This window comes from Drosophila takahashii, chromosome 2L (assembly GCF_030179915.1).
Source record: "Drosophila takahashii strain IR98-3 E-12201 chromosome 2L, DtakHiC1v2, whole genome shotgun sequence".
Lineage (NCBI taxonomy): Eukaryota > Metazoa > Arthropoda > Insecta > Diptera > Drosophilidae > Drosophila > Drosophila takahashii.
Genome location: NC_091678.1, coordinates 8,746,312 through 8,761,127, shown reverse-complemented (window position 1 = coordinate 8,761,127; position 14,816 = coordinate 8,746,312). Strand labels below are relative to the sequence as shown.

The window sequence follows — 14,816 nt, the reverse complement described above, 5'->3', positions numbered from 1 at the left end:
TATTTATTGCGCTAGACACATTAAACTATGGAAAAATAATTAAAATATTGATTCCATATTTTGTTACATTAAAACCGTTTTTCTTAGTATCTTAGTATCTTACGGTGTTGGAGCAAACCGAAAATATAAGTATATACCTCTGAGTTTTGTATCTATTCATACTTTTTAAATGCATTATACTATGGAATGAAAGGTAATTGTACTATTATACTTTTACTTTAAGTTTTTTAGATAAATTTTGAATGAATTATACTATGGAATGAAAGGCAATTGTACTTTTATGCTTTTACTTTAAGTTTTTTAAATAAATTCATTTTTTATTTTAATAATATATTTTAAAAAAGCCCGCTCGATTAGCTGACTATCGAATATTTGTGATAACGATAAACTCTCTCCAGCTGGCTGCTCCGCCAGTGAAATACAAAAGGTAAACAAATCCGAAAGCGAGCGCATTTGCTGAATGGAATATTAACATAAAAACAATAGGCCTGGAGCACCGAAGTCCAGACGTTGGCCAGGTCAAGTGCTATATCCGATATCTGATGAGCTCTACGAGGAATTCGGAATATCGAGGCCAGAAGCAGAAGCAGAAGGCAGCGGCATTGGAAGTAACACGCGACCAAAAGTGAAAGTTGGCCAGCAGAAAAAATGCTGAAAATCGTGCTGATCAGTGGCAAGCGAAAGTGCGGCAAGGATTACATATCCGAGAGATTGCAGCAGAGGTAAATGCAGATCCTACCTGGAACTATCTATGAAATACCATTTATAATTGCCATCCCAAAGGTGTTAATTAACCAAATTTCCATACAGTTCAGTTCAAAACTTTAGGATACACTTAGTTTTACTTGGGAAACAGATTTTCTAATAAAATGATTATTTTTTAAACATTTGTAGTCCTTAAAATATAATTAAATTGAAATATATTTAAATTTATTTTTACACCAAATATATATCCTACCTGGAACTATCTTTGAAATACCATTTATAATTCGCATCCCAAGGTTTTAATTAACCAAATTTCCATACAGTTCAGTTCAAAAGTTTAGGATACTCGAGAAACAGATTTTCTGATCAAAATATTAGTTTTTAAACATTGGTAGTCTTTTATATTTAATTAAATTTAAATATATTTTCATTTATTTTTACAACAAATTTATATCTTACCTGGAACTATTTTTGAAATACCATCTGTAATACCCATCCCAAGGTTTTAATTACGCAAATTTTCGTTTGTTACATGTTTTCATGTTACTTAAGAAACAGATTTACTTTTAAATATAATTAAATTTAAATTTCTCTAAAATTATTTTTAAAGTAAATTTCAAAGAATTTTGAAGAAGAACTAAAACAATAAATGTGTTAAATTTTAAGGTAATATTTTGAAAATATTTCTCAATTGTAAACAATTAAATTTAAAAAAATGATACAAAATTTAAAAAATTATAAAAAATTTAAAAAATTATACAAAATTTAGAAAATTATACAAAATTTAAAAAATGATAAAAAAATTTTTTAGAAAATATTCAACATTTTTGAAAAATTAAGTAATGAAATGATTTAAACATTTTAATAACCAGTAATATCAAATTTTTCTTAAAATTCTGAACTAATATAATATTTTTTCCCATCTAAAATCATCAATTAAAAATCTGTTAATTTTTCAGATTAGGCTCTCGATCGCGGATCGTTCGAATCTCGGAGCCCATCAAGTCGGAGTGGGCACGAAAGCTGCAACTGGACCTCAGCGCCCTGCTCAGCGATGGACCCTACAAGGAGAAGTACCGGCGCGACATGATCGTTTGGAGCGACGAGGTGCGTTCCCGGGACTACGGCTACTTCTGCCGCGTGGCCATGGAGGAGGCACTGGGCCGCCAGCAGACGCCCTACATCCTGGTCAGCGATGTCCGGCGCAAGAACGACATCAAGTGGTTCCGGGAAACGTACGGTGCGGAAAGGGTCATCACCCTACGACTCACATCCCGGCCAGAAACAAGATCCGCACGCGGTTGGACCTTCACCACGGGCATCGATGACGTGCCATCCGAATGCGATCTCGATGATCTGGCCGATGGCTTTGACTTTGTGCTAGCAAACGATGCGTCGCTGGACCAAAATGACATTGACCAACTGCTGGACAAGCTGCAGCTACAGTATCAGTGAAGCTTTAACCTATTTACTCGAATCAAGGCTTTTGAACAAATGTATTTTTGATATTCCATGTATTCCGGGTCCTCACAAAAAGCGTAGATAATGCAATATTACAATTAACCCAGATTGAAGTTAGGTTTGTACTTAATAGTTTGGTTACAAAATACTCTTAGTACTAAATGGAGCTTGTGTGCCGGTTTTTATTAAAATCTAAAGATAAAATCTTGTATTTTTCAATGAATATACAATTAAACGGTCGGTGATTTGATAAGAGGTAGATAAGTTAACTCAAAAAATGATGCTGAATTCGAGTTTTTTGGCTTTAAATGTAATGTAATGTATGTATTTTGCCAAATAAAAATTAGTTCATTGGTTTCCATGACAAGAGTTCGGCATAAAATATAAAAATACAACGAGCAATAAGATGAAAAATACAGATTTTGTAATCTTACATTAGAAACATTTAAAAGCAAACTAATAAAATGTTTTATTAAAAGATGATTAATGAGTTGTATGGTTTTTGTAAACATGCTTAATGATTTGGTGGGTTGTAGGTGGGCAAAAGGCAATGGTAGCTACTAAACTGGGTTAGTAAATGGGACCATTGAGTCCCTCGCCGCCGGAGATGAGCCGCAGTTGATCGTTGAAATTCTGCACCGGAGGAATCTGCGTCTTCCGAAGATCTTTCTCAACGGAACGCGAACGCAGATGCGGCTTGTTCTTGACACAACTGAGTGGCGTGCGCTTCTGGGCGGACAGCGGTGTACTGTTCGTTTTGGGCGTGATGGGAGCACCTGCCCCGGGTGACTCCTCCTCCTGGTCCACGTAGATCTTTGGCTTGTTGGCCCTCGCAGGCTTGCGCGGTGGAACCCGTCGCTTGTGACCCAAACGCACGCGCTCCAGATGCTTGTTGGCCGGTGCGACGGCCGCAGGTTGATCCTCGCCAGCCGCAAAGGAGGCCATGCTGCTGCCAGTGCTCAGGTTCAGGGTTAGAGTCTCCAAAATGTGCTCCAGCATCTGGGCCTCGCGTGCCTCCTCCTCCTCGTCGTCGCAGAAGATGATGGGCGTGCGATCGACGCCCAGGCTGGGCGAACGGGGATCGGTATGCAGATGCTGCTGTGGAGCAGCAGGAGGCGGAGTGGCCAGCTGAACCAGCTGATCCTCGCAGGGCAGCGTTTCCTCCTCGTCGTAGGGCAGAGAAACAATCTCCAATGAGCTATTGTTGTGGGCCTCGCAGGGCGGAGTGCCAAAGCTATCGCAGCTCTCATCCAAATCCAACTGAGGAGGAGTAATGGGCACAGATGCTGCCGCTGTAGTTTGGGCTGAACCCACGCGGGTGTCCACGAAGAGATCGGCAAAGGTGTCGTCCAGATTGAGGGAGCGCACTTCGTCGAGGACCAAAGGAGTGCGATTCAGTTGCGGGGAGCGGGGATCGTTGAGGGAGAAGCCCTTGAGCAAACGTTTGCGCAGCACGGCGAAGGCATTCTCACTGGAGGCCACCTGCTGCTCCACCTCCATTTCAGCAGCACGTAGCCTTGGAACCTGCGTTCCGGCCTGCAAAAACTAAAGCCCCTGTAAGTAACAACCCCTCAAGACTATACAAATCCCAAAAAACTCACATTTAAGGGCGTGCGACAGCCGTTTGGTGATCGAGGATCGAGCAAAGCGTTGCTTTGCTCTCTAATCGGCGTCGTCATTTCGATTTTTTCCTGCCTTTCGCTGGCCAGGCGCATTCTGTTCAGTGTCGGCGTGTCCGGCAGGTATTCGCCCTCCATTTTCGTTGCCTTTGCTCCCATTTTAGTCTGTTTATCCTTCTGCTTTCACGACTTTTCACTCAATGTTTCGGGGAGAAATAAAAATCGTTGCCGCGCATTTGTTTTGAAATGGCGTCGCCTGGAGTTGCCAGATGGTCGAATGTCTACTGGAAGGGTGGACTGGAAGCTGTGCTGGCGCGTCTGGCTATTTTCTAGCTAAATCTAGCTCTGTTAACTGATTTCGTTACTAGTTTCATGGCAGATGAGAGTGACAAAAACTAGACAAATAATTTTTAATTTTAATTTAAATTAAATAAACATTTTCAGCAATAAAGAAAAACACCCTGAAGTTTGTTATTGAATTTTCAAAGAAATAATCATATTTGTAAAACATTTTTAGAATAAAATCATGTATATTATTATGTATTTTCATCTACTATCTGAAGTTATAAGTTGGCTTGAAAAAATAACATTATTAGAATTTAAATTTAATGTATATGTATGTTACAGAGTTGCCATTACTTCTAAGTTAAATAAGGTAATTACACTGGCTTTCAACTATCCGATCGACTCGAGCTTTTCAAATTGCTGAAATTTCTAACAATTACATTTTTAAGAAACAGTTGCTAAGCTGCTGACCAAAAATCAATGATTCTCTAATTTAACAGTTTAATGAATACCCTAACTGAAAAGTGAATTTAATTCCTACACCGTCGCTTTACAACACTAAATTTGTCTAACCCGATAGTGCCACCTCTAGCTCTTCCACGAAATCTGGCAGCACTTCAATTTTAAGACGCGACAGAGCGATTTGTACGTTTTTAGTTTTTCGAAAAGAAAATGGCATGAAAACCGGCCGAAAAAGTGCAACAAACGAAGCTAAAACCCAAAGTAAGTTCCCAAGGAAAAGGCGAGAAAACTCTGTAAATTAAAGCATAAAAACGCAGCCGAACATTTATGCGCGTGTGTGCGTGAGTTAAAAATTAGTGACTGTGTGTAGTTGCGGTGACTAAAAGGGGAAATGAATACAGGAAATACAGTTTTTATGTACTCCAGAAAACTAATTTTACTTAATTTACGCAGTATCTGTACTAAATAGGCGTGTTTTTGTATGTGTGTGGGCGCCGCAAGCAGCAGTAAAGTCTCCTGTGTGTATATGTGTTTTTTTTTTACTATGGCCGTCTCCTTTTCACACACACTGGCGCACAATACAGTTGCGCCTTGCCTTTTTTGCCGACATTTTTTTATTGTTTTTTTTTTCTTTCTCAAAGGTTTTATTAAAAAATAAACGTAATCATCGTGATTGGTGGGCTATCCATTAATGTAGGTTAGTACGCTAAAATGCTTTACAAAATTGCGCTATTGTTTTATTTGCCAATTGTAGCGCAAAAAGTAAACAAAATTGTATATACACAAACGCCAGAGCGCATGTCGTGCAGACTTTCTCTCTTGCTCCAAATTGCAAGTGTATGGGTGAGTGTGTGTGTGAGTACACGCTGAAAACAACCGAATTTCATTCATTGCTCATTTCCGAGAAAAAAAACTACACACGCTATATTCGTCGCCATCTGCAATTGCACCTCTGTGTGCGTAGGATATATATAAATATGTATGTATGTACATAGAGTGGACTCGCTGCAATTGTGCAACATGTTAATAGTTTCCAGGGGCAGCTGGGCGTGGCAGGTGCAAAAGACTCGACCCCGCCCCTTCCCCCCCGCTCCATTTCTATTTACAGAAACTTCTTCCCACTTCCAGCCACCACATTCCAGAGTTCAACATTCTTGCTCTTCCCGTCGTTTGATTGCCGTCATTGGCCGCGTTTTTCACACATTCCACGAGCGGTCTTAACACACTCACACCGATACACTTGTCTATGGGGGCTTTCGCATACTATTGATTTCAATCAACTTTGTAAGCGCGCTCGCCCGCTCTCTTTTGCTCTTTCCTCGGTCTGCTATGCTCTCTCTCCCTTTCTCCCGTGTTCATTTGTCAATTAAGCACCGCGTCCGTTTGTCGGCTCATCACCAATTCACACAGCAGTCTCTGCCCGCTGCATCTGTATGGGTAAATTCCATTTCCTGTTTATAATATTGCGCCCCTCTCCTTCCGCCGCCTCCTTCCAGGCTCTTCCAAACGCATGGCGTCTTGTCTGTCTGCCGCGCAGCGGAGACCCAAACCAGCCGGCTCTCTTCTCTCATTTCGCTCTTCTCTCAGAGTCTGCACAATGGATCGATCGATACTAATTGATCTTAAAAATGCATTGGGACTTAGGAATTTTGAATTTGATACGATACCTACAATACGATCTCACTTACATTTTTCAAAGACTTAAAAAATTTAAATATGTTATTCAAAAATTATATTATACATCTCATTTTTTAGGACATAAAAAATACAATATTATTATGTTTTTCTTTATAAAGACCTCGTAAACTAATGTAGCGATTTGGATATTTATTTTGAATTATATGTTTTTATATTCTTGGTCCACTTTTGCGAGCATGCAATGTAAAACCGATTTGTTCACCCTCACTAAACGGATTTCCGTCTACTTTCGCTCTTCGCGCCGTATCTTCTGCCCACGATCATCAACGAATTTCGGTTTCGTTGCATTTCACTTTTCGCAACCACTGTGCCTCGGACCGCTGCTTAGGAACGACGCGGAATCGGAACACGAATGCGACGCGCTCGCTCTCATTCCATTTCCAATTTCGAATTCCCAGCCTGATCCGGCTGTCACTGCTCTTGTTGTTGTTGTCGGTAGCGGCAGCGGTGAGTTGAGTAGTACAGTACGTGCCACTTCCTTTACATTCAGAAAAATAAAAATTGCTCACAGACACACATGCATACATACGTACACCTAAAGCATACATAAAGAGACGTTCCAGACAGACAGACAAACATTGGAACGGAGAGGGGGGAGGGGGAGCGGTTTGTTTGGCGTCTGCGCCTTGTGTTGTTGCTTTTATGCTGCCCGTTTTTCATACATACTTATGTACTTATTGTTCTTGTACAGTTGCAAAGACACTCATATACACGAGCATGGAGTCGAAACAGTGAAAACGAGTTTGATGTCTGGGGCTCGATATGGCAACACTGTCGCCGAGTGCATATCCCCCAACCCCCCCTCGCTACCGAGCGCCCGCTTATTAGAAGAGAAATACCGCAGAGCGTTGTTGTTGATTTTACGTAAGAAGGCCGTCGAACTCAACTCAGCATAGAAAATGGGGTGAGAAAGAGAGAGCAAGCGAGAGAGCAAAAGAGAGAGTGTACATGCAAATAAAATGCGAATGCGAATGAGTATGTGTGTGTCTAATGATTACCGTTACTATTTGCATGTTGTCTAGTCAGACGTCTCGCGACCCAGACTGTGCGACCCACCAGGCAATTGGCGAAAAATTCTTCGTCATGACCTTTTATCGTCATCGTTTTAGCCAGACATTCAAACAAACTGATGTGCCTACGTATAGCAGTAATGTTGTTTATCGATTTTTTATTAAAACTGCCTTTGAATCGGTTTCCAAATGAGCATAGAAGCGGATAAAACAATGATAGCATATATAGTATTTTTACTATCAGAATATCAATATTAACACCAAAAATTTATTAATTAGCTTACAAAACGTTTGGTTGAAATTATCTATTACCTAAATATTTGCCTTTATGCTCATAACGAATTCAGAGACAGAGGGAACTTTCTTCCTTGAATGTAGACCACTTTTAAAGTACAGAGATTGGCATTAGGGAAACCCTACGTAATGCATTGCTAATTCTTTGACCGCAGCTGTACACTTGCCATTCAGTTGCGTGCAGTTCTGCATTTCTGTTGGCTCTGTGGTTCAATGTCCTAAACCGCACACAACAAGTGCAACAATTGTAACATCAACAAAAGCAACAGAACACCGCAAAAAGGGGCAAGAAGGTGGTGGTGGTGGTGGTGGCAACACAAGAAGCACAACTTGATGGGGGGAATGCACAAGTGCAGCAGAAAAGCGACAGAGATGGCAAACGGAATGAGGGCAGGTCCTAGGGCAATCCATTAACATTTCGCCCAGCCCATCCCTACCCATCCCCCATTATCATCCTCTGTTCTGGGTATATTGTACAGTTGGACCTGTGACATTCGAGTCCCGCTGGGTTGTGTTGTTTTGTGGAACTAAGCCGATTGATTGGCCAAATCTCTCTCCTGAGTCAACTTGCCTGCCATTCGTTGGTGACTCTTGGTTTCTTTTTCGTTTTTCGATGCATTCCTCCGACATCCGTGAGCTGTTGTAACCCAGAAAACGTTGTGCCAGGTTGTTGCTTTGCTGTTTGTTGTGTCGCTTGTGACGTCAATTGGCTTTGGAATGGTGTCGGCGGCCCCGGCCCACATTGCGGACCGACTACCCACCGGAAACGAATAGTTGTGCTGCTTTTGTATGCATTTGTATGTATAAAGTCGAACTTCCATAAATCACTTTATCTGCAAGAAAAGAATTCCGTATTTGAATATGTGATTTTTAGTTAAATAAACTAAAATGCTATGCCAAGCTGTTAAAACCTGTAAGATCGCTTAAAAGTTCTGAAGGAAATATGAACCTAATTCTTAAAATCGATGTCTATTCATGAAAAGCTATACTTTCTTGTTTATAATGTTACTACAATCTCTTATTGTTTTAATTAAGTATTAATTTAAGCGAATGTACATTTAGGATGATCATTTTAGGATCATAATCCTATTTAATTAAAAATTTAAGTCATTTAGTCATTTTAGAGATTAATGCTCGATATTTGTTTTAAGTTTCTAAACTTCTTTAGTAATTTTATGTTCAACTAGCCTGTATGTGTGGGTTGCTCCCATTTTAAGGGGGCGTTAAATTGCGCAAAATCAAATTCGCAATGGGTTTGGCAACCACCGACCAACTTTAGCGGGGCTTTATTTTTGGCGCGCTTCTCGAGCGGCAAGAAAGACATTTCCCGAGGAATGGAATGTTGTTTACTTGCGCGCCTGCGCATCCTCAACCTTCGGCCAGTTCCATGAAATCTGCAGTTGGCTTGAACTCGTCTGGGTTTCATCCTGTTCGTCCCGTTTGGCCGGCTACCTGCCCCGCCCTTGCGCCCCCGCCACGCCCCCTCGCTCTCGGCGGCTTTCGTACCGCCGCTCTGCGTCGCTTCTTGTTTGTGTGCTTTTCGCTCCACCAAACTGAAACTGGCGGCGTCGGCGGCGTCGTGTCAATAACATGTTGATCCTACATCGTGCGAAATCTTCTGGCAACACCAAAACAAACAAAAAAAAAACAAAACAAGAAAGCGTCGTGCCGAATTGAAGCGAATATGGGATACCCGTTATTATCGGTGTTTCCATGGAAATTTATTTGATAAAATAGGGTAATACTTGCAGTATAAAAACTACTTTATAATGGAAATCCAATTCCTTTCGTTCGATGAAATGATTGTTTTTGTTAATCTAATATTTACAGTTCTGAGAATGGTTATAGGTTTTGAAATATTTTCAAAGAAAATAATGGAACTAAAAATTAATTAAATTCAAAATTTTTACAAATCTTTATTTTCTAACACTTAATATACCCTGTGAATTTCACGAGTAACGGGTATGAGAAACTACATACAACATGAGCTCCAAAGCAGCTCGCCGCATTGTTGTTATTATGCCGCATTTTTAGTGGAGAGGAGAGCCGTCGCTCTCGTTCGCTCTGCAGAGATACCGAGAGAGAGAGAGTCTCGTCTCTGCTGCTCTTTTGCAGCGAAAACACGTCCATCTTTAGAACCAATTTTGTTGTTGTTCGGCATTCGGTTTTGGAATCTTTTGCGGTGCGGTTGTGTCTCTTTATGTGCGCGGCGATTTTCGTCGGCGTTTTGCACCAAAGTTGTTCAAATTTAAATGGAAAAAGTGGTTAAATTGTGAAAACAAAGCGTAATGATTTGGTGTTTAAGTGAATATAGCGGTTAATTCAATTTGGTTTTTGGAAAAAACGTTTTCAACGCCCAAACGCGCTGTCTTTCATTTTCCCCATCTTTTGCGTCTTTTCTGCTCCGACTGTGCTTGTGTTGGTGTGATATATTTCGTTTTTGGCTGCTAACTTTTTTCGCGAAACGTCGCATAAAGCATTTTCTTCCTATTCTCTTGAAGCTTTTTTTGTTTGGTTTTTAAATATGGTCCGCGCCCCGTTTCGTTTGTCGCTTGTGCAAAATTCTTAGAATTCCTCACAACATTCCCGCGCACACACACACTTGGTACATACATACATAATTTATTCCCGTGAAAGGCATGGAGTAAGAGTGAGACAGGAAAAGAGAAAAAGAGAGAGCGAGAGCTGGAGTGTATACGCAACACACCTCAAAAGGTTGTTGTCTCCGCTAAGTGTGTCTTTTCGCTCTCACGCCTTATTGCTCTCCCTGCTGCCTCTCCAGTCTCTCATGATATAAAACTAGTAGGACTTGTTTTTTGAGCTTTTTGCAAAAACATAAAAACCGGTACATTTTTTTTTCGAAATTGCAAGCTGAGAAAAGAGCGAGCTGTGTTGTTCCTGTATTGGAATTTTTTGTTTTACTTAACCATATTTTTCACACACTCTGCTTTTCTTACAGTTTTCTAAACACACACACATACAGAAACGGGAAGAGCCAACGAACTCGTGCAGCGACGCCCAAGAATGAAAGAGAGCAAGGCAACATGAAAATTACAGCAACAACAACAACGACTGGCTTGCCGAAGAAGTTGTAAAGACGCAGAAGAAGAAGCAGCAGCCACAACAGTATTTTTATTAGCGGGTGTTGTTGTTGTCATGTATGTATGCACACTTTTTGTTGTCCACACACTAATATAGTTGAATTTTAATGTTGTTGTTGTTGCTGTTGTAATTATTGTGGTGCTTGTATGTTGCTGTTGTCGTTGTTGTGTTTGTTGGCTCATTTCCCCATCATTTATATTCACTAAAAGATCATCGAACCCGATTCAATTGCTTTTGGCAAAAAAAAAGAAAAAGACGCAACATTTTATTAAGTGCCGCCACTGATCTTGACCTACACGCTCGCAAGTTCAGCGCATTTTATATGGCTATTCAACTTGATTTTTGCGCACATTACCTTACTTCCACTTCCTCTCGCACACAAACAAACGCCCATATCACATGTATTCATGTACATAAGCGCGGCGGCGGATTTAATTTTTATAACGGAAATTTTAATAAGCTGCCCGCTGCCGTTGACGAGTGTGAGCGAGAAAGAGAAGGGGCGAGAGTGCAGCAATTGTTAACAGTAAAAGCATTCTAATACATACATAAGTAAGTCCCCACACCCATCCAATAACTGTTTTTTTTTATTTGCTGTTTTACAGTGGGCGCTTTAAACGGTGAACTAAAAAACCGAGGGTGTTTATTGTATTGACTTTATTGTCACTCGAAATATTTTGCTTAGGTTTTTTATTTTTTTAAAGTGTAAATAAATTTTATTTGAGCTAAGATAAATTTAAAAAGATATAATATAATATATAATTTTTAATTCGAAATTGAGTCTTTGAAAACTTTTTTAAGTATCTTTTTTTTCTAAAGAGTGCTGTTTAAAGATCCCCCTATTTCTAGCGGTTGATTCAATCCTCTTCGTTTTGTTTTTTTAGCCTGCATTCCCTTATCAATTTAAATTCCCAAAGACGAACTCTGAAAAAATAAAAACAAATTTGGCGTCAAATTGCCAAAGGCTGGCGCCAAAATGATGTTTACATTTTTATTATAATAATTTAGGGTGCATTGCTTTTTGCCCGTGTCGCCCTTTTCTGTGTTGTTCTTCGATGTTGTGTGGTATGCCTGTTGATTTTTATTATTATTGAGACGATGGCCAGCCTATCGCGTAGAAATGTACGAAAATTGCTCCATTCACTCGCGCACTGTCGCCATTCATGTCAATTCATATTTGTGTATTATCGCCAGCCTCATCATCATCATCGTCGTCATGATCATCATTATCATCGTGTTGTTGTAGTCGTTGTCGCATTTATTTTCGTATTTTTTTATATTTGTTTATTGTGCCGTGGCTGCAAAAAAAACCTACAAGACTCGAAGCCCGTGGCCGTGAGAACGTTGAAAAAAAGACTCGGGAAGAAGACGAGTCTCAATCTGAATCTGAATCTCGGCACTCTCATCGAATCGAAGCAAGAGAATTGTGTCATTCTTCAAAGTGGTTGTGAAATGTTTGCCTTTTTATGCCTATTCATATCACAGCCAGCTTTGAGGAGCGACGCGATGCTCAAGACAAAAATTACAAAAGAAATCATTAAAAATTAAAAATACCCATCTGATAAATAAGTACAAATATTCAAATGAAACAAGAAAAATTATGTCAATAATATATGTGAAATTAAAACTAAGAAGCGGTTACAAGTGTATAATTTTGTTTACATCATCACATGAGCATAAAATCGAAATTGAAAATTCTTAAATCCCGCAGTCAAATATCCTGGAACCTCAATCAATAAACTATATTGGCGCATTCATGCTGGGCTCTCAAAGTGGTTGTGAAATGCATTTCCGCATTGCCCGGGCATATCACAGCCAGCTTTGATGAGCTTAGCGTAATGTATCGTACATCCAATCATGATAATACTTCCCCCGCCCCATAATTCACCCGCCCAAAAACATATCTGTCATAAAACATGTTGTCGTCCACTTCAGATCTATATTTATAGTGAAATGCAATCGGAAATGAAAAGGGGCGACGAACGGTGATCAAAATTTGGAAGGACGGAAGAGAAATGCATGGCACAACACCGAAAAATGGCTAAACTGTGGAGGCCCCATCTCTGATATAGGGCTCTACACACATCCGGTGCAATATTCTTACTAACCCCCATTCATGAATATCTACAAAAACGATTCTTCATCCGAACGATGTTGATTATCTAAGCCTCATCAAGTGGTTGTGATATGGATACCCAACGCATATCACAGCCAGCTTTGATGAGCTAGGATAATCAACGGGAACCAACATAAAAGGAATTTGAGAACAAAAAAAAGTGAATTGGTTGTGCAAAAAAAATAAAAACAAAATTCGAAAATCTATGTAAAATTTGCAGATTTGTAACATAATGGTTCATAAACACACAGACTTATTTATATACAATACTTTTCTATATATACTTTTAATTTTATGCAGTTTGATTTCTTTCCCCTTTTGTTCAGTACACCGTTTTAGATAGATAGAACTCAGATGTTACTTGAATCTAATGCAGTTTTATCTTTCTCACAGATACACACATCTCCTCTAACTCAACGTTTACGTTCCACCAGCAGCATACATATGTAGAGAAAACGAATTCCAAAGAGATCTGACGACGCCCTTGCAGCGGACAACGAATATTCTAATTTATTATTGTGATAGTGTTACTAGTTTTAGTATTTTTAAGCTTTTAAACAACCAAACGTTGCAAGCCAAAAACGAGAGAGCCGATATCCAAAAAGCTACAGCTACAAATTGTAATTGTAATGCATTCCAAAATGAGTATCGTCCTGCTGTTGATCGGCTGCCTGGCATATCCGACGTACATAGAGGCCTGCTCCAGCCGCACGGTGCCCAAGCCGCGCTCCTCGGTCTCCTCATCGATGTCCGGCACAGCTTTGCCGCCAGCGCAGGTGCAAGTCACGAGTAGCACCACAATGCGCCCCACCACGACGACCACGCCCAGGCCAAATATTACATTCCCCACTTACAAATGTCCGGAGACCTTCGATGCCTGGTACTGCCTGAATGATGCCCACTGCTTTGCGGTCAAGATTGCCGATCTGCCTGTTTATAGCTGCGAGTGTGCCATTGGCTTTATGGGACAGCGGTGCGAGTACAAGGAGATCGACAATACCTATCTGCCCAAGAGGCCGCGTCCAATGCTGGAGAAGGCGAGCATTGCCAGTGGAGCCATGTGTGCCCTGGTCTTTATGCTATTCGTTTGCCTGGCCTTCTATTTGCGCTTCGAACAGCGGGCAGCCAAGAAGGCCTACGAGTTGGAGCAGGAAATGCAGCAGGAATGCGATGATGATGACGACGGGCAGTGCGAGTGCTGCCGGAATCAGTGCTGTCCGGATGACGATGAGCCGGTCCTGCTGGAGCGCAAGCTTCCCTATCACATGCGGCTGGAGCACGCGCTGATGTCCTTCGCCATTCGGCGCAGCAACAAGCTGTGAACAGAGCGGAAAACAGGGTGCCCAAAATCGAATATGCCTTGCCCATCACAAATTTCATTGGGCTTTAGTCGATAGTTGATAAATACCTATTTACCGAAAGCTAAATGTATACTCAAGAACTGTCCACTCAATCCGATCTAGAGATCTTCACTTTCTTTTACCGAAAGTTTGCACCCAGCCTTGTATTACCCAATTGACTATGAATTTTAAAACCTTACGCTAGCTATTTATTATTATTGCTAACTGATATGCGTATCACACACCACACAACGCGAAACACGCGCCAAGTATTATTTATTGCGAGAGAGATTTAAGAAAAAATGATATGGATTTTCTAAATAAACATAAGAAACAGCACCATGCAAATCCACGAGTTATTTAATTGAAATGCCGGAAATTAGGCTTTTCTTTTCAGGGGGTTACTATTTACTTATTTAGGACACTCATTATCAATTATGCGGCCTCCATGTGTCACAAATGGAACAGATAAAACAACTTGCCTGGTTTCTGATTTTTAAATGGTGGAGGAATGAGTATCAAAATATATATCAAAATAATGATCTAGCGATCTAGCAATGGGATTGTTTGGTCATGTGCCATAAGGAAGATTAATATCTTTTCGAAATCCAGATTTGTCTTCAAAACGTCAATACCGTATACTATATTTGCTTGTAGATAAGCAATTCTCAATATAATCGAATGACTGAGTGTATTCTATAGTCGATTTTAAACTTTGACGAAC

General features: G+C 40.3%; 3 protein-coding genes across 6 annotated transcripts; 2 read left to right on the top strand and 1 right to left on the bottom strand.

Annotated features, from left to right (window-relative positions):
* The first annotated feature begins 404 nt into the window (after positions 1–404).
* Positions 405–2,370, top strand: Pmvk (Phosphomevalonate kinase). The gene is made up of 2 exons (XM_017138836.3): positions 405–722; positions 1,665–2,370. The coding sequence occupies exons 1-2, from the start codon at positions 649–651 to the stop codon at positions 2,158–2,160; spliced, it is 570 nt and encodes a 189-aa protein (XP_016994325.2). The 5' UTR covers positions 405–648; the 3' UTR covers positions 2,161–2,370.
* Positions 2,316–4,125, bottom strand: msb1l. 2 transcript variants are annotated; one of them, XM_017138835.3, is made up of 2 exons: positions 3,768–4,125; positions 2,316–3,702 (listed from the first exon to the last, which is right to left on the bottom strand). In XM_017138835.3, the coding sequence occupies exons 1-2, from the start codon at positions 3,942–3,944 to the stop codon at positions 2,737–2,739; spliced, it is 1,143 nt and encodes a 380-aa protein (XP_016994324.2). In that variant the 5' UTR covers positions 3,945–4,125; the 3' UTR covers positions 2,316–2,736. The 2 variants fall into 2 exon arrangements, with proteins under 2 accessions (XP_016994324.2, XP_016994323.2); XM_017138834.3 differs by having other exon boundaries at positions 2,316–3,711; positions 3,768–4,110.
* Positions 4,126–4,667: 542 nt separating this feature from the next.
* Positions 4,668–14,440, top strand: spi (spitz). 3 transcript variants are annotated; one of them, XM_070212243.1, is made up of 3 exons: positions 4,668–4,793; positions 10,494–10,692; positions 13,146–14,440. In XM_070212243.1, the coding sequence occupies exon 3, from the start codon at positions 13,382–13,384 to the stop codon at positions 14,072–14,074; it is 693 nt and encodes a 230-aa protein (XP_070068344.1). In that variant the 5' UTR covers positions 4,668–4,793; positions 10,494–10,692; positions 13,146–13,381; the 3' UTR covers positions 14,075–14,440. The 3 variants fall into 3 exon arrangements, with proteins under 3 accessions (XP_070068344.1, XP_070068347.1, XP_070068351.1); XM_070212246.1 differs by having other exon boundaries at positions 10,494–10,696; XM_070212250.1 differs by lacking the exon at positions 10,494–10,692 and having other exon boundaries at positions 4,679–4,793.
* The last annotated feature ends 376 nt before the right edge of the window (positions 14,441–14,816 follow it).